Raw genomic sequence first — 26,861 nt, forward strand, 5'->3', positions numbered from 1 at the left:
AAATCTTAAAACGAAACGAACTTTTTGTTTGAATTTGATTTAGCTTAATTCATTTGAGGTATACCTTCTTCCGGAGTCCGGAAGTACCAAAGTTATAAGCTAGACATGTTTGTAAAAAATAAAGGGGTCCTAGATTTGTTTATAATATGGATCACCTCAATGCAATACCCGGTATGATACTTCTCAAAAGAGGGGATACACGTGGTATTAGCGCACCGGTCATCATATCCATATCTACCCTTCCCGCCCCGTTAAGGTATTAAAGCACGGATTGGTCTCGATTTCTATTGCATGCTATTACCCGTCCCATTCCTATCAGTCCCGGAGGAATTTAGGTCTACTATTCCTATAAGAGGGAGGGTTTTAGGCTAACTCTTAGGTTTAAAGGTAAAAAGGCTAAGGCGACATATAAAAACACATAGGACTGCATTTTTTAGGGGAACATGTAAGCAGTTAAAAGACTCATGTATACCTCCGCAAACAATTCATATAAATAGCATGACTTAAAACATAGTTAATGTCTGAATCATAAAATCCTAAGGCAGAGTTTGAGTCAGAACCAGATTCATTATATAACTCAGAAAAAGAAGTCTGAATCAGGCCTGCCTGCTGGTTGTAGCAGTTGGTAATTAACAAAGGCGGTTCCAATTTTATTTAAATAGTTACCTAGGGCTTGCCTAGGCATAGTAGTGATGTCCTATGAGCATGATATCTATTACAGATTTTAATTCCTACAGACATGGTATCGAAGTATTAAAGGCTGATTTCAGTCCTATAGGCATGGTATCTAATTGAATATGAAGTGGAGTAGGCAGGATTTATTTGATCAAAGCGAAGTTCCTATAGGCATGGTTTCTATTAAAAGGCCATTTAGACATAGCAGAATTATGTGAAGCATGCAAAAGTTTATTAAACCAAAGCAGATCCTATGTGCATGTTTTCTAATAGACCATATCGAAATACACCCTATAAACATGTTATCTACCCTTCTAATAGCTGAAGCATGCAAAATCACCCCATCCCTTTTCACTAGCCAGCCCCAATATTGTTTACAAATTATTACAGCCCAAATGATTGAATTACAAAAGAAGTACATAAATAAGAAAATTACAACCAAAGGAAAGCCTGATCTTGACTTCCTCTCTAAGTTATGTGATGAACCACTTCGGTGCCAGAATTTCAAAGCCTTTCTCATACCTGGGTGTGTCAAAGTTCCCTAAGGACCTCATGAGATCCCGGGCAGTGCTTACACCCAGGTATGCATAACCAGATAGAAATGAGTGCAGTGTGGAAGGGCCAGCCCTTATGTGTCCAAGTTCAGAGGGAGTTCAAGGGTCCCAAGGTAAGGCTCACACAAGAGGGGTAGAACCTAGGTTCTAGGAGTAGAGTGGAAGTGCAGAACATAGTTGAAAAAGAGTTTGTTTAAAACTGAACTGGCAAGTCTATTTTTGAAAGTAATCAGTAGCAAAAATGTTTGAAATCAGTTGGGGTGATGAACAAACTCATACACACAGAATCGGTAATCACACCAAGGGGTCAAGGGGTTTTGGGAATACATTGTATGAAGCATATGACCCCAGTAGGGGTCAAGTTTGGTCATGCACATCAATAGCTGATGCTGGCATGCCCACAAACCAGCCAGAGAACACAAACACATAGAGGGGATATGAGGTTTGGGATTCATGAGTCAACAAACACAAAACAAATGACTAACAGAGTACACACATAAGGAGACATTAATTTAAAAGGGGAAGAGAATATATTACAACATGCTAATAATGTAACTTGACCGCAGAAAACATAAGCAGAAGTAGACAAGAATGAGAGAACTTGGAACAATTAGAGAAACATGTGGTTGTTGAGGCTTAAAAAATTAACTAGGACATACCAGTATAGAAGCAAAGTGCAGAAAGGAAAGGTAAGCAAGATTCCACAGTCTAGCATTGGCTTTTAGCCAGCTAGACAGAGCAGCAGAAGAAGTAGCAATAAAGAAAGAGAGAGTTTTTGAGTGTAAGTGTGTGTTCTGAACTCAAATTGTTCGTGTGTTTAAAGAAAAAGAGTAGGGTATTTATAGTTTTTGAAAACGAGCGAAGAATAAGGTAATAAGTAAAGTCTTAATACAAACATGAAAATAATCATAATCAGAATCAATTAACACAAGTAATTCCCTTTAATTAAGGAATCACTGCTTAACGGATACTGGCAGGTTTAATTAAGAAAAGAAATCATTTTGGGACAGATTGATTATTGCCATATAAGGGGGCAGTAAAAGCATGAAGCAAATAATCAAGTCTAAGTACAAAAATATGCTTAGTTTTGGGAGAGGATTCAGCAAGATCAAATATCACGGTAAAGGAAATAAATCAATTAATTTTAAACCAGTGAGTAAAAAAATTAGGGTTTATAGGGGAACCCTTTGCAATCAGTCGTAAGATTGAGGGAGTCAGAATCAATCAAGAAGGGGTCATGATTCTGCACCTCAACATATAAATAGCAAGGAATGAACAGGCATGCAGGGTCAAACATGTTGACAAAAAGAAGCACCACAAACATACAGTAGCAGTAGGGGTAAGCTAGGATTCAGCAGTAGGAAAAATATTCGAAGCACAGTAGTCAAGTAGGTCAAGTAGTCACATAGAATCAACAGTGAAGAAGAACATAGTAATAGGTAAGAGAGTCAGTAGAAAGTAAAGGTCTCACAATAACAAGTGAGGAAAACTCTTTTAATAAATTAGGGCTTCGACAGTAGTTGAGTTTAAGAGATGATAAGAACTCAAATCAGATAAGTCAAACAAGGAGAAGAGAGTCAGAAACAAAGAACTTAATCGAACAAGTACACATTTAAACAAACAGTCTCAGAACTCGGATGAGATCAAAAAGGGACTAGGGTTTTCAACATGCTGAATCAAGTAGAAGGAAGGCATAACAAGTTGTTTGAACATAGTAAAATCATGAAACAACCCCAAAAAAATCAGAGAAGAGATCTTTAAAAAGAGGTTAAGAGAAAAACCCTAATCGTTGAAAAATGAAGAGTCATTTTGAAAGAAAAATTGAAGAACCTTCGAGAAAACACTTAAGAAGTTCATAGTAAGCACAGATCTAAGATAGATCTGAAAGAATATAAAAAGATCTTAAAGCTAGGGTTTCAGAGAACCCATAAAAGGTGAGAGAAGCCTTGAAACGTTACTGATCTAACAAGAAAAGTCAAGGATCTGACTCGAACGGCCATGGCTGGCCGAAGAAAGAGCGGAGACAGAGGTTCAGCAAGGACTGGACCAGATCTCTCATGGAAACAAACACTCAGGAGCCATAGAAGGCCGATACACATCTTAAATGGCCATGAGAAGCCATGGATTAGGCAGGGGTTGAGGTGGATTATAGTGGAATTAGATGGCAACGACTAGGGTTCATGTGAGGTTGCAGAGAGAATTGAGAGGGCAGGGATTCGGAGGCGGCGGTTGGTGAAAAGTTAATTAGGGTAATGGGTCGTTTAGGTTTATTTTAGGAAGGGTGAATGTTGGCCGTTGATTTGAATGATCAACGACCTGGATTAAAGAGGGTAGGTAGGGGATCCGGGTTGGGCTGGTTAAATTGGGTTAGGGGTCGGGTTAAAAATTGAAATTGGGCCGGGGAAATTGGGTCTGATTTAGGGTTGATTTTAGGCTAAAAATTAAATACAATTGGGCTATTATTTAAATAGCCAATTTTCCCCTTTTTAAATTATAAAAATAGTAAATAAATTTCTGAGAATTTAATAAATTGAAAGCACTAAAATGATTTATAATATAAAATTAACAATTTAAAAATATAGGATCCCATTTTATAAACATGAGACAAATTTAAACCTAAAAAATGGCTAATATTACAATTGTGTGCAATTAGCTTTAAAAAAATACTAAATAAAATTGTAAAAATATGTAATAATTACCTTAGCCATATTTTGGCATAAATATAAGAATCCAATAAATGAATCATCAAAAAATAATAATTTTAAAAATAATTATTGGGATTTTATGGATGAAAAAGAGGAATAAATTGATTTAAAAACCTTTTAAAATTATGAAAAAATAATAAAACCTTTGTACATGCTTATGTATGCATTTATATACTATTTTAAAGATATTTTGCATATTGAAAATATATAGAAAAAAATTGAGTATCAACAGCTGCCCCTCTTTCCCCAGGAAAGATGAAAGAGTTGTTGGGTAAAGATATGATGGCCAATTTTGACCGAGCGAAATGGCTTGAAGAGGTTTAGGCAGCACCCTGGCTTCTATGCTACCTACATATTCCTGGATTTACAGGAATCAGGCCATATGTAGTTCAGGATCCGTCGGCGGTGTATGCCGATGGAGACTTTTCAAGAACTGACGTAATATCTAGGGCCGGGTGAGTGAAAGGTTTACGGGAGTGGTTAGGTTTGATATGGCTGCGGGAACTGGAGCGGGATCGCTCCTACCGGGATGGTCATTGCTCGCCATCTTACCTGCAAATAGAAGCAATACAAGCGTATACTGTGCATAAATTTAAACATGGTGCAAATTCCCGTTGGACCATGAATGTTGTCTTTGGACGGTTAGGATGACGTCCTTAGACCATGACGTCCTGGGCCATGAAGTGTATGATAAAGGATTTGTAAGCCATGAAATGATGCTCTCGGGCTATGAGGATGGTGCCTCCGAACCATGATGCCTTGGAATAATGATATGCAAAAGATTGAAAGGAATCCTCAGGCCATGACATGGTGTTCTCGGGCTATGAAGATGGTGCCTACGAACGATGATACCTTTGGATGAGTTGGCGATGTTTCAGCCCATGAAGGATGTAGTAGCATGATGTAGACAAGACAGAGCTTAGTCTTGCGAATTGAAGGGCAGAGCTTAGCCCGTAAGAAAAGTGAAATAAATAGTGCTTAGTTTCGAAGAAAACGGGAGGCAGAGCTTAGCCTCGGAAGGCAAAATGATAGCCTTATGCAGGATGCAAATGCGGAGAGAGGTAGAGCTTAACCTCAGAAGGTAGAATGGTAACCTTATACAAGAGTGCAGATGGAGACAACATTTAGTCTCAAAAGGCTGAATGGTAGCCTTATACAAGAGTGCATATGGAGATAGCGTTTAGTCTCGGAAGGCAAAATGGTAGCCTTATGCAAGAGTGCAGATGGAGACAGCGTTTAGTCTCGGAAGGCAGAATGGTAGCCTTATGCAAGGATGCAGATGGAGACAATACTTAGTCTCGGAAGGCAGAATGGTAGCCTTATGCAATGCAAATGCAGATGGAGGTAGATCGTAACCTCAGAAGGCAGAATGGTAGCCTTATGCAAGACGAAATAACGAATGATAGTAGAGCTTTCTTAACTGGTAGCATATTCTGATTACTGAGAGCATTGTGTCGGATGGAAAATTTCTTGGCGTGTGCGGATAGCAAGTGTTGGTAAGTGCAACGGTTCTATTCGTCCCATGAGTGTATAGTATGTTTGATGATTTTGCAATCATAGTGCCTGCATCCAAAAAAAAATCGTGAGTTTTGTAAGGAGGAAGGTCAGTTCATATCCGCGTTAGCTTTGCTTGACCTGCTCTGCTTTGATCTGGTGATACTGTATGTATCATTGGGGTAGCGTTGCTAAATAAAGTAGTTTTGATAATAAACATGCATGATTTCGTAAAAATATAGTATAAGTATATAATTAAGAATAGCTTTTAGATGAACCGACGAGTTCGGGACATTACAACCTCTCTTGCTACGGAATTTTGAGGGTCCTCCTCAAAATTCTGCCCCAGTTTAATGGGTTTATGCTTCTAACTATTGCTTGCGATGATCAGCTGAAATTACTTCAGAATTTTGAGGGTCCTCCTCAAAATTCTGCCCTAGTTTCCAATTGCGGGGGGGGGGGGGGGGAATGAAAATTTTATTGAATTGTGACCGAACCCATACGGCTGCCTGTGTATCCCCTCTTAAACGGGAATTAGGTCAGGCGTAGTTCAATTTACATCATTTAAGGGAAGCATAAAGATTACACATAGTAACGCTTGACTGCATCTAAATTGATTGGCTTTGGCCAGACATCTCCGTCCATTTCCGCAAGTATGAGGGCTCCTCCTATCAGAACCCGATTAACTATGTATGGACCCTACCAGTTAGGAGAGAACTTCCCATTGGCTTTATGTTGATGCAGAAAATTTTTCTTTAACACCAGCTGCCCCGGTGTGAACTATCTTGGCTTGACTGTTTTGTTGAAGGCTCTGGACATTCTGTTCTAATAGAGTTGACCATGGCAAACTGCATTCATTCTCTTTCCATCTATAAGAGCTAGTTGCTCATAACAACTTTTTACCCACTCTGCGTCGTCGAGCTCAGCTTCTTGTCTGATCCTTAGGGAAGGAATTTCTACTTCAGTAGGAATGACAACCTCCATACCATAAACCAGCATATAGGGGGTTGCGCTGGTTGATGTGCAGACCATGGTGCGACACCCCAATAGAGCAAATGATAACTTTTCGTGCCACTGTTTATGCTTCTCTATCATTTTCCTCAATATCTTCTTGATATTCTTGTTGGCAGCTTCTACAACTCCATTCATTTGAGGCCTATAGGCTGTGGAATTCTTGTGTCTGATCTTGAAAGTTTCACACATTGCTTTCATCAAGTCGTTGTTGAGGTTGGAGCCATTATTAGTAATGATTGACTCTGGAATCCCGAATCAGCAAACAATGCGGTCGCAGACAAAGTCTGCCACGACTTTCTTAGTTACTGCTCTATAAGATGCTCCTTCGACCCATTTGGTGAAATAGTCGATGGCTACATGGATAAACCTGTGTCCATTGGAAATGGCAGGCTCAATAGGTCCAATGACATCGAACCCCCAAGCGGCGAACGACCATGGTGAGCTTGTTGCATTAAGCTCATTTGAAGGTACCTTTATCATGTCTGCATGTATCTGACATTGGTGGCATTTTCGGACATACTGGATGTAGTCCATTTGCATGGTCATCCAAAAGTAACCTGCTCGGAGTATCTTTTTTGCTAAGACAAAACCATTCATATGTGGACAGCAGGTCCTAGCATGAATTTCCTCTAGTAACTTGGATGCTTCCTTTGCGTCGACACACCTTAGTAATCCCAAATCAGGAGTCCTATACAGGATTCCTCCGTTGTGAAAGAGGTTGTTGGACAATCTCCGAAGTGTGCATTTCTGAGTAGGATTTGCAAGCTCTGGGTACTCTCCTTTTGCCAAATATTCCTTGATATCATGAAACCAAGGCTTTCCGTCTGCTTCTCCTTCAACATGGGCACAGTAGGCTGGTTGATCATGGATCTTTACTGGAATGGGATCGATGAAATTCTTGTCTGAATGCTGTATCATAGATGATAGGGTAGCCAATGCATCAACGAACTCATTCTGGACTCTGGGAACATGCTGGAATTCCGTCTCTGTGAACCTCTTTCTCAATTCCTTTACATGATGCAGATACGGGAGTATCTTAGAGTTCTTGGTTGCCCATTCTTCTCATACCTGATGTATAAGTAAGTCTGAATATCCAATTACTAGCAGCTCTTAGATGTTCATGGCAATGGCCTTTTGAGTCCTAAGATGCAGGCTTCATACTCGACCATATTGTTGGTGCACGGGAACCTGAGTTTGGCAAACACCGGATAATGCTGACCGGTTTCTAATACTAGGACTGCTCCTATGCCAACTCCTTTGAAATTTCCTGCTCCATCGAAAAACATTCTCCAACCGTCATAGGATTCTACGATGTCTTCTCCTATGAATGATATCTCATCATCAGGAAAATATGTTTTCAGGGTTCGTATACTCCATCCACGAGTTTCTCAGCAAGGTGGTCTGCCAGTGCTTGTCCCTTGACCACTTTCTAAATTACGTAGACAATGTCAAACTCACTCAACAGGATTTGCCACTTGGCTAGCTTGCTAGTGGGCATGGGCTTCTGAAAGATGTACTTCAAAGAATCCATCCTTGATATGAGATATGTAGTATATGCACAGAAGTAATGCCTCAGCTTCTGAGCTACCCAAGTCAAAGCACAGCAGGTGCATTTCAATAAAGAATACCGGGCCTCGTATGGGGTCTTCTTGCTGAGATAATAAATGGCCTGCTCCTTTCTCCCCATTTCATCATGCTGCCCTAGAATGCAGCCGAAAGCTCCATCCAATACTGCAAGGTATAGTAATAAGGGTCTACCTGGCTCGGGAAGGACTAAGACTGGTGGTGTTTATAAGTACTCCTTGATTTTGTCGAAGGCCTTTTGGCAGTCATCAGTCCATTTGGTAGCGGCGTCCTTCTTCAACATCTTAAAGATTGGCTCACAAATAACTGTAGACTGTGCTATGAATCGGCTGACGTAATTGAGTCTTCCCAAGAAGCTCATCACATCTTTCTTGTTCTTTAGCGGTGGCAATTCTTGAATAGCTTTGACTTTTGATGGATCCAGTTCTATTCCTCGGCGACTCACAATAAACCCAAGCAATTTTCCAGCAGGAACTCCAAATGCACACTTTGCGGGATTCAGTTTCAGGTTGTACCTTCGCAATCTATTGAAGAACTTCCTCAAATCTTCCATGTGATCAATGGCCTTCTTGGACTTGATAATGACATCATCTATGTATACCTTAATCTCCTTGTGTATCATATCATGAAAAATGGTAGTCATGGCCCTCATGTAGGTGGCCCATGCATTCTTCAGGACGAACGTCATCATCTTGTAAAAGTACATTCCCCACGGCGTAATGAAAGCCATTTTCTCAGCATCTTCCTCATCCATCTAGATCTGATGATAACCAGTGAAGCAATCTACAAATGATTGCAACTCATGCTTAGCGCAATTGTAAATCAGGATGCGTATATTCGGAAAAGGGAAGTCGTCTTTCGGACTGGCCCGGTTGAGATCTCCGTGTCAACATAGACTCTGACCTTCCCATCCTTCTTTTGCACTGGCATAATGTTGGCTAACCATGTCGGGTATTCTACTAGCCTGAGAACCTTAGCTTTGACCTGCTTGGTGACTTCTTCCTTGATTTTCAGACTCATATCGGGTTTGAACTTTCTGAGCTTCTATTTTACTGGTGGGCACGTTGGGTCGATTGGCAGTTTATGAGCCACAATAGACGTACTCAGCCCAGTCATATCATCATACAACCAGGCGAATATGTCCTCATATTCCTTTAGAAATTCAGTGCATTCTTCCTTTTTTGATGACGATAGGTGAACGCTGATTCGTGTTTCCTTGACATTTTCTGCATCTCCCAAGTTAAAAATTTCGGTCTCGTCTAGGTTAGACTTAGGTCTGTTCTCAAAGTTCTCAACTTCTTTGACAATCTCATCTGGTATGTCATCTTCCTCTGAATCAATGTCCGTTTGTTACGTTGTCTCATTGCATGTCACAGTCATTGATTCATGAAGATACGTAATAGTAATGCTGTATTGGAGAAGAAAATGATAGCAATAAATATTAATTCATAAGAAAAATTGAAAATGCTTTTGATAAATGGAATAACTATTTTGAACATTGAAGAACTTATTGCGGGAATTGAAAATGCGAAAAGAAAATCATTTAGTAAATAAAATAGTGAATAATGCTTGTTTTAGCCTTGCTACCCCGAAGCTCGTCGGGCTTTGGTTGTCTTGATGGTTTAATTACTGAGGCATTTCCCTCTGCTCAAAGCCTGTATAGAAGGGCCTTCCTCCCCCTCCTCCTCAAGAATAACGTAGTAGTCCATATCACTGTCCTCTAGAAACAAGTTTTTCACTGCTGCAAGTGCTTCTTCTTCATCTGACCCATAAATAATGTCGACATGTTGGAAGGTATGCTCCAGATGCGGTATTGGCTGCTCTAGTGGGTTGTAAGGACCACACCATGGGGGCGACCAATTGTTGAATTCTTCCTAGATGTAATCATATCCCAAACTGAAAGTAGTGACATGTTTCTTGAGTTTTATGGGCTTAGTGATTCCTTGGAGGTTCTTGCCGAGCCCTTTGCCAGGTTCGTACCCACTCTAATTTAGTATACTCTCAATTTTGTTATACCACCATTTGTCCTTGTCAACTGCATTTACCCGTTCAATGTGGTGGTAAGTCTCTCCACCCAGCTTCCTTCTTCCCTCGATTGCTAGAATGGTCTGGCGACTGTATATAGGGTTGCTACCGTCGCCGTGAATGATCACCTCCTGGTGATTCCATTCGAATTTTACTGCCTGATGCAGCGTTGATGCTATGGCCCCAGCAACATGAATCCATGGTCGTCCCAACAGTAGGTTGTAAGATGTTGGTACGTCTATCACTTGAAAATCGACATCGAACCACGTTGGTCCCATCTGCAAGCATAGGGCAATCTCCCCAATGGTGGACCTCTGAGAACCATCGAAGGCTTTCACATTGATAGCTCCATCTTTTATCTCGTGTAGTCCTTTACCCAACTTCTTGAGTGTTACCAGCGTACAAATGTTGAGACTGGAACCTCCGTCGATCAGGATTCTGGTGATGAAATAGTCCTCACATTGCATGGTGATGTGCAGTGCTTTGTTGTGCCACAACCCTTCAGGTGGCAGCTCATCCTCATGAAAGGTGATCTTATGGCTCTCCAGCATTTGTCCTACCATGTTAGCCATTTCCCCGCCAGTGATATTACTTGGTACGTATGCTTCACTCAACACTTTTAATAGAGCATTCTTGTGTGCCTCGGAGTTTTGTAGCAGGGAGAGGATGGAGATTTGTGTTGGCGTGTAGCTTAACTGGTCCATGACGAATACTCATTGGCCTGTATTTTCCTCCAAAGGCCGTCTAGACCTGTCTCAATGATGGGTGGCCGGTTAGAGACCTGCTTGCTTGACTCAGCTAGATGTTTAGAGGTATAGACTCTAGCAGTTCTTCTAATACCCTGTGTGGCGACAGTTTCTTTGAACCTGACCTTGCCTTTCCTTCTCGCTTCGGCTGTATAGTCCCAGGGTACATCCTTTGTATGGAATGGTGTCATGGTCGAAATTGCCACTGGGATCGGTGTGGATATCCTCACCCCGAACGGAGCATGTGCCTTGGGTGGAAAAACTGCAACCTCAAAAGGTGCGGGTGCATTTGCCGGAGACATGAATTCAACCTCAATCGATGTCGGTATCTTTGCGGATGATGTTGCTTCAAACTCAAGTGGCATAGACATATTCACCTCAGCGCCCTCAGACTGTTGAATCTGGACTATGATTGGATTGAGGGTAATTATTGGCTTCTTTGGGTCATCACCTTCTGTGATCAACCCGATTGATCCCTAGGGATCCCAATCATCTTCTATTTCAATCATGTGGATACCCCCACCCTTGTGGTCTGGTAGAGGGTTGTTGCGGACATTTGGAGTGGGTTCCTTTGCTATAATAATCTTGTTATCAATCAAGGACTGTATCTTGTCCTTCAAGGAGTGACACTCATCGATGGTGTGCCCTTTCATGCCGGAGTGGTATGTATAGGATTTATTTGGGTTAACCCATTGAGAGGGGTTCTCAGGGGTTGCAACAGGGATGGGGGTGACATAACCAGCAACTTTGAGTCTCTCATACAATTGGTCAATAGGTTCGGCAATGGTTGTATATTGTTTTGGAGGTCTGAGATTAGAATTAGGTCGAACTCTAGGGAAGTTTTGGCGTGTAGGAGGTGATTGATAGTGGGATGGTTGAGCATTATAGGTTTGTTAGACATGTGCGGGTTGTGAGTATCTGGGTGAGGTAGGTTGATATATAAGAGGTGGAGATAACTGGTAAGCTGGTGGTGGAGCTTGGTATGAGGATGAAGGTGCTTGGTAATTTGGGGTTGGCTGATATATGAGTGGAGGTGTTGGGTAAGTTTGGTATTTGAGGGGTGTGACGACCCAACCCGTCGTCTCGTGAGTTACCACCCTGTTTTCCCCATTTCCTATTTCTTTATGCTTCATTATCAGTGTTGGGTGTGAACGAGTTGATTTGGATTGGTTTTAGTAGGAAAAGAGACACTTAGTCTCTTTAAGAAGGTTTGTTTTGGAAAGGTCAACCGGACATTGACTTATGTGTTAGAGGGCTCGGATTTGAATCCCGATGATTCAGTTAGCTTCGGGGGATGATTTATGACTTAGGAGCGCGATCAGAATGCATTTTGGAAGTCCGTGGAAGGATTTGGCTTGAATTGGCGAAGTTAGTATTTTGGCGAATTCCGGTTGATAGGTGAGATTTTGATCTGAGAGTTTCTGTAGCTTCGTTAGGGGATTTGGGATATGTGTGCAAAATTTCAGGTCATTCGGACGTGGTTTGGTCGGGTTTTTGATCGAAAGTGTATTTCGGAAGTTTTTAGAAAATTAGGCTTGAATTCGATGAGTTTTGGGTAATTTGATATTGTTTGAGGTGTTTTAATGATTGGAAGAGGTTTGAATAATGTTATAAATTATGTTGGCATGTTTGGTCGGGGTTCCATGAGGCTCGGATAAGTTTTGGAAGAGTTTTTGGAAGATTTTTGTCGTTTGAGCATAAGCATGTAATGATCCAAAGATCCATTTTTAGTTCTAGAGATCGAAATTTTATTTCGAGATTTCCAGAATTTAAATAATGAATTATAGGAGTGATCTGAAAAGTTTGGTCTAATTTCATCAAGTCGCGATTGGGTTTTTGACACGAAACATGAGTTAATTATTTAACGAGCGAAATGGGTATTGAACTGAGCAAATGAGCTCCGAATTGAGTTTTGACTGAAGGGCTATGTTTGTATTATTATTTGTGACTCATAGGAACAAGAATCATTGAATTTTGAGTTCATATGATGGAGTTAGAGCCTTTTTAGTGAAACGAAAAGCTGCTGCAATTTCTGCATTTTTCGCACGTGTGAACAGTAACCGCACCTGCATGAACAGTATCCGTGTACAGTACCATGTACAGTAAACATGAACAGTATCCATGTACAACACCCGTGTACAGTACATATGAACAGTACTCCGTATACAGTACCCATGAACAGTACCCATGAACAGTAAAATGCGTGAACAGTACCGCGAAATTTCTGGACAGTGTATGATTCGGGCAGTCCGAGAGTTTTCTCATTTTTGGAGCTATAGAGCTCGGATTGAAGCGATTTTCACCATATGGATTGAGGTAAGTGTTCTATATCCAAAAGTGATTATATTTAATGATTTCATGGTTATTTTCATCAAGAATTAGTGAATCAAATGGAAGAAATTGGAGAAAATTTGTAAACTTTTCAAAAACGAAAATTCTAGATTTGGAGGACAAATTATTATCGGAATTTAGTAATTTTGGTATGGTTGGACTCGTGGTTGAATGGGTTGTCGGATTTTGTAAGTTTCGTCGAATTCCGAAGCGTGGGCTCGGGGGTCGGGTTTGAGCAATTTCGGGATTTTGATGTTAAATTGGATATTTTCGAGTGGGCTTCGCTCCCTTAGCATATTTTAATGATTATGTACTGATTGTGGATAGATTTGGAGCATCCAGAGGTTGATTCGTACAGGCGAGGCATCGCGGGCTAGAGAATTAGCCGGTTCGAGGTGAGTAATTGATGTAAATGATGTCCTGAGGGTTTGAAACCCCGGAATTTCACATCGTAACGCTATATTGAGGTGACTTGCATGTCGGATAACAGGCGTGGGGTAGAGCACCATTGGGGATTGTGACTTGGTCCGTCTCGAGAGATGTTTTTACCGTGTTTTCTAATTGAACTAAGTTGATAATCATCCTTACTTGGATTTGATTGTTACATTTGGGCTTCTTGCCAATTATTTGAATCCTTCAGGGATTGATATCACTATTTTCGCATATTTTGCATATCATTTTATCTCAGTCCAAGGTTTTAAATACTGTTTTGCAAACTCAGCCATCTTTCTAAGGTTTGAAAACTTAAATGATATTTCTAAATGATATTTCGAGCTGAGAACTACTGTTTTACGAATACCCAAGGGGCTTATGATGATTTCTGGACTGAGCATGGTTCGGGCTGCGCGCCGCAGCAGTGTTACATTGATATTGAGGACGAGAGCCTGGTTGATTACATTGATATTGAGGCCGAGAGCCTGGTTGATTATACTGATATTGATATGAGGCCGAGGGCCTAGATTTGACGCCACAAGATGACTTGATATTGCGCTTGGGCTGTAGGAGCCCCTCCGGAGTCTGCACACACCCCCAGTGAGCGCCGTCGACGATAAATAAATGGATGGCTCGGGCTGCACGCCGCAGTGGGTACTAGAGTGTACCATCATATGCATTGCATTGCACTTATGCATTTGTTTTTATCTGTTATACCTGTCTCAATATTTGGTACTCTAACTTAATTGACTTGTTGCTTCACTATTTGTTGTTCTAAACTGCCAGTTATAGTTTACTTTGTATTTTTCCATGATTTCTTATTCTCAGCCTTTATTTATGTTTATTACTCACTGGGTCGGAGTACTCACATTACTCCCTGCACCTTGTGTGCAGATCCAGGTACACTACAGGTTGAGTGAGGATTTGTTTAGCTGAGCAACAATATCCGGGAGTATCGAGGTAGCTGCATGGCGTTCACAGCCTTGATCTCTCCCATCTATCTCTATCTTTTATTCCGTATTTTTCCTAGACAGACTTGTAATAGGTGGATATTCTGTATTAGAGGCTCATATTCGTGATACCGGATTCTGTTGGGCTATGGTGTGGTATTTTAATTGAACTTCCGCAGATTTTATTATTAATTATACACTTGAATGAAATGACTTAGTAAATTCTCTGTGATATTTATCTATAATCTGAATAAGAATTTGGGATAATGTTGTTGAATGGTCAGGCTTGCCTAGCAGTGTGTTGGGCACCATCATGACCGGGGTTGGGGTCGTGACAAGTTGGTATCAGAGCCTAGGTTAATTGGTCTCGCGAGTCATGAGCCGGTTTAGTAGAGTCTCGCGGATGGGTACAGAGACATCTGTATTTATCCTCGAGAGGCTGCAGAACCTTTAGGAAAACTTCATATTCTTGAATTTTTATCGTGCGTCCTTGATTCATCTGGAAAAGAAACTTTTGAAATTCCTTCCACGCATTTATATGCGCGCATGGGCACTCAGTATCAGATGTGCCTCGAGGTGTTATCTCTGTGAGTTTATGGTGGGCCAGTCTGGAGGACTTGAGGTTGGATCTTTGCCTATGGCGGGAGCGCCGAGGTGCTGATTGTGTAAACAAGTATTTTTGAACTTATATGTTCGGTAGTGTCCCCGTTAGTGAAAATGACGGTTGTGGCTATGTGAGGAGTATGTTAGTACTACGAGGCGTATCCATACTAATTGGAAGCGACGAGAAGGGGTATGTTGAATGATGGAAGAATTAGTAGATGCTTGAAGTCTATCTTGATTCAAGTTATAGCCCGAGTTATGGGCGTTTGAAGAATCTTTTCATGACTCCAAGTTGGGAGTGAAGTAAATTTCATGTTGTGGTATGAGTACAGACTCAAGAAGATCAAGTGACTGCGTAATGCTTATGGCGGTGGAAGGTATACTAAAATGTTATATTGAGGCGAAGCAGGTGGGTTATCTCCCGTGAAGTGTGCTGAGGCGGTGTGATCCTCATGTGAATAACAGAAGATCTCATGTGCAAATGAAATGTAAGTGTTGAAGTTTAAAATATTTGGTTCACTTAAGAGAGTGAGTTTAACTGTTGCGAGATTGCCAAAGAGTTGAAGTACTAGATGAAATGTGTTTACACAAGCTTATAGAGGATTTGAGTTTAACCTCACTAAGGTATTGAGGCAACAATGGAGTATATGCATTATGAGTATAATGTGTTGTGATCTATGGCTTCGAGCCAAGTTGGGGAGCTTGCTATTGGTTAGCGGATTGTGCGGTTATGTACTATGTTAGTTCCGATTTGATGCATGCTGGTGAATCAGTTCTGGTTGTGGAAATTGGGCCGAGAATGGCACGAGTGAAGGAAAATTTTGACAAGATGTCATGAGCTCGGATGAGCAGGAGATAAGTTTCGATGTTTACGGTAAGTTGGTATTGTCTTCAGCGTCATCTAAGATCGGTGTTTTTTAAAAAGGGTTTTGCGTCCTGGTTAATAATTCTTGATCGCTCTTTAGCGTTAGTGCGACCGTTGGTTTGGATGTGCGCTCCAGAAATTGTTGTGGTAGGTTGTGGGAGTGTGTCCCACGGGAAGATTATATAAGTGTGGCATGTGATCACTTGATTGATTAAAGATGTAAACCAAGTATAAAGTTTGCAACAGTGTGATGTTGAGTATAGTTTTCTATATGCTATTTTGTATGCCTTGCTTCTTGTTTTCTAAGGAAAGTCTGTATTAGTGTGTGGGATTGGTAATTCCTTCCAGAGTTCGTTTTCTTTTTTTTTTTGTATCGCATTCGAATTGGTAGCCTATTGGCATATTGGGGAATCATATGCGACTTTTGATTATGTCTGGAGTGGCTTATTGCCTGAGCAGTTCGTAATGGGTGAGACGAGATCATTGAATTCGAGATCAGTGAAATCTAAGTATATGAAGTAAATTAAGGGGTTAAGACCATTGTTTGGTTTAGAATGAGGTGATAGTACTTGCCAGAAGTATAGACCCAATGAATTGTTGATTCGGCGGTGTTATGAATTTATACAGATCTCATCCGTCGTATCTGTGTATGGATAGATTTTTTGTAGGTTTAGCATGAGAGGCTTGAAATCATTATATTAGAATTTTGTTATACTAACTTCATCGTCTATAATAGTCCACCTACATTTATATATTTTTATTGAATGCCAAGGGTATTTGAATTGTCCACTTAAACGATAAAATGATGTGGAACTCATGAATTTAGCTACACCACAATTCTTTGTTGGAACTCAACTTGATTGACTTGAATAAAACTAAAAGCTCCTATTTTTTTATTGAAGAACTAGAATATTTTTAACTTGTAGGTAAAATGGACGTATACTATTACGATATTTGAATGAATAGGAAGTGAAGGCAGTTTCATGGTCCTTCATTACATGACTTAGTTACTTATTTCTAAATTATCTATATGTCTTGCTTACACTACCCTTGATCCCTTTTATGGAACTTGAGCTTCTGTCTGATTTGCTTAGAAGCTCTAAATATTATTGAGTTTGTCATTCCATATTTTTATGCTATTATATCATTTCCTGTCCATATCCATGTATTAGTGTGTAAATTGATGCCTTATTTTCTTTAAATTTTTACAATATTCAATAAGCAAAGAAACTACATACTAGTTTCTATTATAGCATATGACTTGCTTTCATGTCTCATTAAAGCTTAGTAACAGATTGAAGGAGTTCCCCCCCCCCTCTTCCCAAGAAAAACGAAAACTTTCTTTGGTGAAATTGTGCGATCTGCCTCTCTTTATGTAAAAATTATTCTATATGTGTCTTAAGTGAATTTGTTCTTAATGTGGTGAAAATACCTACCTATTATAGTACTCTATTTTAGCCAGTATTTGATTTTCAAAAATCATCAGGCTTCCACCTAAATGATAATCGTGTTTTTCAGAAATATTCTCTATATACAGGGATATAACCATGTTTGTCAAAGATAATGTTTTGTTGCACAAGGATATTGTTCAGGTTTCTCTGGTGCTGCTATTCCTTGTATATGATAAGACATCTACTAACAACCAACTGGCCTCACTGGTTCGATACAATAGTAAACTTAAGAACTTATTCATGCCTAACTGTTATTTTTTATTTTTGTAGTATTGAGCTTAGGGAAGCCAATACTAGTACCAGACATGGTAAGTAGCATCAGATACTAATTTCACTTTGCTGGATAATAAAAGAATATATTGCTTTGACACTTCTCATTAAACGTCTAATTATTGACATTTTTTTTGGATTTGCAGGCAAAGTCAATTTGGCAGTTCATTGCACCTCAGGGCAACATAAGTATAATAAATTATATTTGGTGAAATTTATGGAAATTCCACACTTATAGCACTGACATAGGTAGGATATCTAACATTTGTACCATGTTAAGTATCAAGATTATCTTGTGTTTGTCTCCACTTCTATTGAAACTTCTACAAGAATGGATGATCCAAGAATTTCTTGTCTTCTATCAAACTTTGCAGTGGTTTACCAACAAGAAAATACAATTCAACGTACAAGTCTCCTATCTACAAAGTAGTAGTGATTGAAATCTAAAGCCGGGCTTGTGCTAATATAATTATTTATTAGTGTTATAGTTAAAAAATTATCAGAGAGAATGAGAAGTGATATGTGCTAAAATGTCCTCGTTTCTCTGTTTCTCGATAAATAAAAAAATGCATCTAATAATGTTTCTTACTAAATTATTTCTTTTATAGGTTTGTTGTGCCAATGAAGAACGGTGACCTCGATAGTAAAGGAGTCTTCGCTAGTATTATTCAAGCTAAAGTAACAATAGAAGCATTCAAGGTACTTATAATTTATAATTTCACATATGTCATTTAAATGTGTGTTAACTGTCTTATCCTTCTACTAATGATGCAAGTAACGCACAGGTTGTGAGACCAAAATCTTTCACATTCCTCTGGATCAAACTTATAGTCCAATTCTAACTTTTTATTTGTTTATTTTTATACCTGCTAAATGAAGATGTTAGCAGAATTGGGACTTCTCTTTTATGCATTAGTATCACCATTTCTATCTCCTTTTAATGAATACAAAAGGTTTCCACTTAATTGGTGTTTCTGCTAGGACCTAGATCCAGAGATGGTGGTATTTTATCGGGTAGAGGAGCAGTAATGTCCTAAGCATAGACAAATCAATATGAAATGATGCTTGCTCTTCTCCCTTAACTTGCTTTTATATTCTCTCAGTAGGGTGACTAGAATTGTCTAAAGAATGCAAGTCATTGCAACTTTTTTCTTTGGTGCCCACCCTAATGTATCTTTTTTTTAAACTTGTTCACTTTGCGAAAAAAGGGTTCTGTTTTTGAGTCAACATAAAAAATAGAAACATAGCCTTGCTTCTAATATGATTTTATATATTTCATCTTATTGCACTTTTATGATCTCATGTTACCACCAATGCAATATTTTGGCAAACGCTCCTGGGGTTTATCTTGCAGTTATGCAAATATTGTGCCTCTACCCGTTCAGTTGGATTCTCCTTCCTGACATTGTTCAGATCTTCCATCTTGCTTTTGTTCTTGTTTTTGATAGGACTAAGAAGAGGAGTGGGTGGAGGGCCCCTGGATCTCGTGGAATAAGATGATGATGCAAGAGTGCACGAACTAACCTTTGGGGAGGGGAATAATAAAAAACAAAAATAACAACAAATGGTAATTGAGTCTGTAGGATTATAAAAAGTATTGCAATATTTAAATACATAGTGCAGGAATGTAAAACGTGTCCTAATTTGTGAACCTCTTTGTGCCCGAGGTAGGCCTAGCGACAAGTTGATTTGGAGAACTTAGAATGCTAAATGCCTCATTTTATTGATAAAGAAATAAGACGAATCCCAAATCGACACTAAATAAACAGGAAATAAAAGTCACTAATGGTCATTGACCTTATTACATTCATAAAGCAAAAAAATAAATCCCTATCTACTTGGTCCCAGAAGGACCTTACTCAGGTTGAATGCTCTTATTGATAAAATCCTCCAGCTCGCGTAGGTTCACCAGTAAAAATACCTTTGTCAGGTGTTCTCCTTCATTTCCTTCAGCGTTCGGGCAGTCGGTGACTCTCTTCCTCACTTTTCCTTCCAATTCCAGCAGACTGTATTCCAAATATTCCAACTTTTTGCTAGCTTTGGCGTCCCTCTCTTTCCATTCATTGATTTGGTCATTTGATGGAATACTCCTCCACCAATCCAACAAGAGTGAGGGTGTGCTAACCATACCGTAGCTGGGAACCTCGTTCTTCATATTTCTGCAAGACAAATAAGGTTAGACTCTTACCCCCACCAAACTCGACTATTAATATAAAAAATTAGCATGAAACACTTAGTTATCCAAATAAATACACAGAACGTGGTGCTGTCCGTTTGGGTTCAGGGAAAGCCAGTGGACTTTGGACAAGGCTACCTTAATGGATCATTATGTGGACAACATAACTGACCCGGCTAGGTATGACCATGATGCATGCACAATTCGAACAGAGCAAGGTTTCTATGGGGTTTTAGACTGGTACCCTTGAGTGGACAACTCAAGGGGGAAGACACGGAACTGTCGACTGCACCGCTGATCGACTAGTTTTACCATAAATATGCCTTTCCGAATTTATGGGGTAATAATATATGAAGAGTGCAACCACTCATTAAAAGTGTTGCCATAGTATTTGTTTGACACGAGTGGAGTATGATGTTGAGCATGACGATGAAATAATTAAAAGCATGTTGTCATGTATTTGCACGTTAGGAAAGCGATAAATACAACAGTTTTATAATTTAAAGTGCCAATAAAGAAAAGAAACAAGGAAGACATGTCAGTTTTGCTTTTGAAAAAGAAATTAAATGTTTAAAGAAATTTAAATAAGTAATTGCACATAGAGAGGTAAAAATTCACAAGAATAATATGAAATGGTAAAAGCCTAAATATCCCCAACAGAGTCGTCATGCTGTCGCACCCCTATTTTTCCTCTTTTTCGCTAGGAGAGGAGTTTCCGGGTTTCGACATTCATGGGGTATAATGACTCATTTCCCTTTTTGGGGAATTCGGTATTTTGAAGAGTCGCCACCTAATGATTTAAGGAGCAAGAAAGCATCAAAAGCAATAGCTGATTAAGAAAAAATTGCCGATACTACCTCATGAGGGCCACCTGGGTTGTGACTTGCTGTCAATATAAATGCCCCAGTAGCTTTAGAACCCTGTATTGAATATGATTTATTAAGTTAAAAGATACTGGAATCAAGTAAAACCATATCACATAAAAGGAAAGGGAAATATGAATTAAGCAATTTGAGGTAGCTCTAGAAGCAAAGCACTTACATTAGCCTCGACTCTCTCACGAACTACAGCTGATACGGCAGGAGTGGACAAAAGTCCATTTTGACCAATCCAAACACGTCTAACTCCATTTGTTGCTGCCATTTTTGTAATGATCTACCATGAACAAGACCAAATCGGTTATAGTCCGAATTGTATCCTTCAATTAAGCACCTAATATTCATCAGTACATGGAGCGTAACCATTAAGCAAGTTAGGCACGTGACCTCCATAGGAACATGAAAAATAAAATAATTCTATTTTGTTTTCAGAATGTCCCGTATGCATTAGAGAGAAGATTTCCACGGTATTATTGATTGTGTTAAAGCAAACAAACAACACAAAATAAAGAATTTCATTGAAAAAACTGGATCAATAGTACCTGGATGGCATCCTTCGAATAGTAGCGGCCATCACCAGAAACGACAAGCGTAGCACCTGCACATACAAAAGTGCGATTAGAAGAGGATATATCTATCAACAATTCCATTACATGCAAGAAATGTAGAGGACTTCATACAGAAATGGAAAATATAAAATTCCATACCTTTAACTCTGTCAGCTCCAAGGGCATTGAATGTTGCCTGAACAAAATTTTGCAAGTAATGAGGTTGTACGAACACCTTCACCTGAAACAGTCCATCCAACTTCATGTAAGACTCAAAAGTCAAAGCCATTAAAATAACAGTGCAGAATCAAGCAAAGACACTTCACATAGGTTGAAGATCATGCAGAACTACTGAATAGAAGTGCAGGTTATTCATAAGTGAGCTTAACTACAATTTACTAGCCTTGCAAATATTCAAACAAAATGCAGAAAGAGTTGCAAAGAAGACAAACATAATGCATAATTAAACTACTGTTCCAGCTGTCTCTGGGAGAACCATAAATGTTAAAGGTGAATCCTTTCAGAAATGTAAAGGAAAAAAAACTAGCTACAAGCCAATTGGCTAAGGCGGTAGAGTTTAAGAACGTCACTATAACTTCTTGGGGGTCCGGAATTGCGTGCCTGTGTGTGTTTCCTTTTTTTTATCCCACCCACTCCCTCTTAGTACATCGAACTAGACAGAGATAGTTTTGTTGGGATCGAAATAACATGATGCATGCGGAAGTTAATAATGCAAACTTTTGAGATGATAAATGAGATGAGAGAGAAAAATATACTAAACTAGGTATAATAATTTAATATGGCTTGGTCAATTGACTTACATATGATGAAACTATTATAAAAAATAAAATAAAAAAAATAAAAAATATCCGGAGAAAAATGCCCCCCTAAACAAAACTCTTTGAAACAGCATTGTGGATATTTTTTGTTGTTAATGTTGTTATTTGAGAAGGAAACCTCAATTTATAGAAGTTCAAAACTTCTCTTCCGATAAAAGGATAAAGCATATGAAAGAGATTTAATCCTTTTAGGAGTCTTTTTCCCTTCCTTCAAGAAAAAGACTCCTAATAGATTAGAAATTCAGAGCAAAATCTTAACAATTCTAACCTTGGCCTGAATTTTCTTAACAAAGCTTGATTCGCCTTCTTCACATAATTTTTATCATTGCTGCTTGCCATGATTAAAAATAGGAATAGGTCAAAAGAAGCCCAAGAATTAGCTAAAAGGAGCTCACACGTTTAAGAATAAGCACAAGTCAAAACTGACATTGGTTAAAAGAAGCTCATGCGTTAAAAAAAGCATGAGTTAAAACTAGCAGTAGAGCTCATACGTTTCAAGTAGGCATGACTTAAAACTGGTATTGGTTAAAAGGAGTCCAAATATGGGTTAAAAAAGAGTTTTTATTTCTATAAAAGATGCAACAACAGAGGTTTTGAATATTTGTGATTGTAATTTATCTCCACGTGTATCATCACGTTCAAACTTTTTGGATAAATCTTCATTATCGTCCAATTAGCTGTGGCTTGATTTGAACTCGCCTGAATCTATCTTCGGTCTTGCTTTGAACCATTGACTCTGAACCATTGACTCTAATATCACTTGTTGGTATCGAAATAACATGGTGAAATACCATTAAGCTAACACCCCTCACCGGGAATTACATTTCGCTGAAATATCAGCAATCTTTTTGGTGGGTTATGAATACTCCCACGATCCCAAATTGATCAGTATTTTTAGCTTAGAAAAAGTGAATATGAGCAATTCACAGATGGGAAGAAATCACCAATTTTTTGTTTTCCTCCGCTGGGATCTAAAACTCAAGATTAATTTTTCAGAAATAGAATTCTTATTTTAGAAAAATACACACAAAGTAGTATATACATTTCCTTTTTTCCATCACATATAACTGAATCTGATATCTAATGAACGCGTGCAAGTTTAGGTCTAGACCTTCCCAAGAATAAAGTAAGAATTCCTTACTTAATATAATTTAAGTAGCTTAATTTACGTCCAAAGATGAATGCACGAGGACAAAGTTGATGAAATGCAGGCGAATAATATTAGCTTGTACGCAAGGAGGACCAAATCAACTTTGAAAATCAAAGAGGATTATTTTACATCAAAATTTCAAATTATTCACAGAGGAGGCACTCGTTACATCATTTGATATTTTCATTCCATTACTACAAGGCCCATTCACTTGCAATTTATCCCTTAGATCTATATCTGCTGATTTCAAGCATTATGCATTAATACAAACTTAAAGAAAAAGATAAAAAGAAAATGCAAGAAAATACAAAGGAAAGCGGATCGAACTCAACAACGAAAAGATCAGGAAAAGAAACAGGAAAGGAGATAAAACCGTGCTTCTACAGAAATCACAACAAAAATGTGGCAAAATTGATGAAACTGTTGAAATCTTACAACGAAACGAACTTTTTGTTTGAATTTGATTTAGCTTAATTCATTTGAGGTATACCTTCTTCCGGAGACCGGAAGTACCAGGCTTCTGGCCTTCGAATGGCGTAGTCTCGACGCGCGTGATCTTGAATATCACCATTTTTGTCACTGGAAAAAATTAATCAACAGTACACAGAATTAGCCAAAAAAAAAGAGAATTCACACAGAAAGAGGCACACGCAGTTCCTTCTGCATTGCATACATATATATAGATAGAACTGTAGGGAGAGAGAGGGGGAGGCTTACATCTGAAGGTAGGGGAAGATGAATGAGAGAAGGATATGTGTGTGAGGCATTCGAGAAGAGAGTGAATGACTAATAAACACACAAATAAAGCAAAGGGAAAAAAAGAACATGAAAAAAGAGCTTATTGTAGTAATGAGAAAACAGAGGTAAGGTAGGATATTCTGTGGTTGTTTTTTATTCTCTCTGATTTTTGAGATCGTCCGTAATTATGGGATGAAATAGCTTCGGCAAGAATAGACGTGGTATTAGCGCACTGGTCATCATATCAATATCTACCCTTCCCGCCCCGTTAATATATTAAAGCGCGGATTGGTGTCGATCTCTATTGCATGCTACTACCCGTCCCATTCCTAGCAGTCTTGGAGGAATTTAGGTCTACTATTCCTATAAGAGGAAGGGTTTTAGGCTAACTCTTTGGTTTAAAGGTAAAAAGGCTAAGGCGACATATAAAAACACATAGGACTGCATTTTTAGGGGAACATGTAAGCAGGTAAAACGCTCATGTATACCTCCGCAAACAATTCATATAAATAGCATGACTTAAAACATAGTTAATGTCTGAATCATAAAATCCTAAGGCAGAGTTTGAGTCAGAACCAAATTCATTATATAACTCAGAAAAGAAGTCTGAAACATGCCTGCCTGCTGGTTGTAACAATTGGTAATTAACAAAGGCGGTTCCAGTTTTATTTAAATAGTTACCTAGGGCTTGCCTAGGCGTAGTAGTGATGTCCTATGAGCATGATATCTATTACTGATTTTAATTCCTACAGACATGGTATCTAAGTATTAAAGGCTGATTTCAGTCCAATAGGCATGGTATCTAATTGAATATGAAGTGGAATAGGCAGGATTTATTTGATCAAATCGAAGTTCCTATAGGCATAATTTTTATTAAAAGGCCATTTAGACATAGCAGAATTATGTGAAACATGCAGAATTTTGTTAAACCAAAGCAGATCCTCTGGGCATATTTTCTAACAAATCATATCGAAATACACCCTATAGATATGTTATCTACCCTTCTACTAGCTGAAGCATGCAAAATCACCCCATCCCTTTTCACTAGCCAGCCCCAATATTGTTTACAAATTATTATAGCCCAAATGATTGAATTACAAAAGAAGTGCAGAAATAAGAAAATTACAACCAAAGGAAAGCCTGATCTTGACTTCCTCTCTGAGTTATGTAATAAACCACTTCGGTGCCAGAATTTCAAAGCCTTTCTGATACCTAGGTGTGTCAAAGTTCCCTAAGGACCTCATGGGATCCCGGGCAGTGCTTACACCCAGGTATGCATAACCAGATAAAAATGAGTGCAGTGTGGAAGGGTCAGCCCTTATGTATCCAAGTTTAGAGGAAGCTCAAGGGTTCCAAGGCAAGGCTTACACAAGAGGGGCAGAACCTAGGTTCTAGGAGTAGAGTGGAAGTGCATAACATAGTTGAAAAAGAGTTTGTTTAAAATTGGACTGGCAAGTCCATTTTTGAAAGTAATCAGTAGCAGAAGTGTTTGAAATCAGTTGGGGTGATGAACAAACTCAAACACACAGAATCGGTAATCATACCAAGGGGTCAAAGGGTTTTGGAAATACATTGTATGAAGCATATGACCCTAGTAGGGGTCAGGTTTGGTCATGCACAACAATAGCTGATGCTGGCATGCCGACAAACCAGCCAGAGAACACAAACACATAGAGGGGATATGGGGTTTGGGATTCATGAGTCAGCAAACACATAACAAGTGACTAACAGAGTACACACATAGGGGGCATTAATTTAAAAGGGGAAGGGAACATATTACAACATGCTAGTAATGTAACTTGACCGTAGAAAACATAAGCAGAAGTAGACAAGAATGAGAGAACTTGGAACAATTAGAGAAACATGTGGTTGTTGAGGCTTACAAAATTAACTAGGACATACCAGTAGAGAAGCAAAGTGCAGAAAGGAAAGGTAAGCAAGATTCCACAGTCTATCCTTGGCTTTCAGCCGGCTAGATAGAGCAGCAGAACAAGTAGCAATAAAAAAAGAGAGAGTTTTTGAGTGTAAGTGTGTGTTCTGAACTCAAATTGTTCGTGTGTTTAAAGAAAAAGAGTAGGGTATTTATAGTTTTTGAAAACGAGCGAAGAATAAGGTAATAAGTAAAGTCTTAATACAAACATGGAAATAATCATAATCAGAATCAATTAACACAAGTGATTCCCTTTAATTAAGGAATCCCTGCTGAATGGATATTGGCAGGTTTAATTAAGGAAACAAATCATTTTGCGACAGATTGATTATTGCCATATAAGGGGGCAGTAAAAGCATGAAGTAAATTATCAAGTCTATGTACAAAAATATGCTTAGTTTTGGGAAAGGATTTAGCAAGATCAAACATCACGGTAAAGGAAAGGAATCAATTATTTTTAAACCAGTGAGTAAAAAAATTAGGGTTTATAGGGGAACCCTTTGCAATCAGTCGTAAGATTGAGGGAGTCAGAATCAATCAAGAAGGGGTCATGATTCTGCACCTCAACATATAAATAGCAAGAAACGAACATGCATACAGGGTCAAACATGTTGACAAAAGAAACACCACACACATACAATAGAAGTAGGGGTAAGCTAGGATTCAGCAGTAGGAAAAATATTCGAAGCACAGTAGTCAAGTAGGTCAAGTAGTCACATAGAATCAACAGTGAAGAAGAACATAGTAATAGGCAAGAGAGTCAGTAGCAAGTAAAGGTCTCACAATAACAAGTGAGGAAAACTCTTTTAATAAATTAGGGCTTCGACAGTAGTTGAGTTTATAAGATGATAAGAAGTCAAATTAGATAAGTCAAACAAGGAGAACAAAGTCAGAAACAAAGAA

General features: G+C 38.9%; 1 protein-coding gene across 1 annotated transcript in view; it reads right to left on the reverse strand.

The window, feature by feature from the left end:
• Positions 1-24,245, reverse strand: part of LOC107798006 (phosphoglucomutase, cytoplasmic) — a 30,697-nt gene extending 6,452 nt beyond the window's left edge. The window contains exons 1-6 of the mRNA XM_075253854.1: positions 24,008-24,245; positions 23,781-23,869; positions 21,461-21,542; positions 21,296-21,351; positions 20,917-21,030; positions 20,733-20,795 (exon numbers count right to left, since the gene is read on the reverse strand). Coding sequence (XP_075109955.1) covers positions 20,733-20,795; positions 20,917-21,030; positions 21,296-21,351; positions 21,461-21,542; positions 23,781-23,861 — 396 coding nt within the window. The 5' untranslated portion in view covers positions 23,862-23,869; positions 24,008-24,245. The remainder of the gene's footprint in view (positions 1-20,732; positions 20,796-20,916; positions 21,031-21,295; positions 21,352-21,460; positions 21,543-23,780; positions 23,870-24,007) is intronic.
• Positions 24,246-26,861: the final 2,616 nt, after the last annotated feature.

This window comes from Nicotiana tabacum, chromosome 1 (assembly GCF_000715075.1).
Source record: "Nicotiana tabacum cultivar K326 chromosome 1, ASM71507v2, whole genome shotgun sequence".
NCBI lineage: Eukaryota > Viridiplantae > Streptophyta > Magnoliopsida > Solanales > Solanaceae > Nicotiana > Nicotiana tabacum.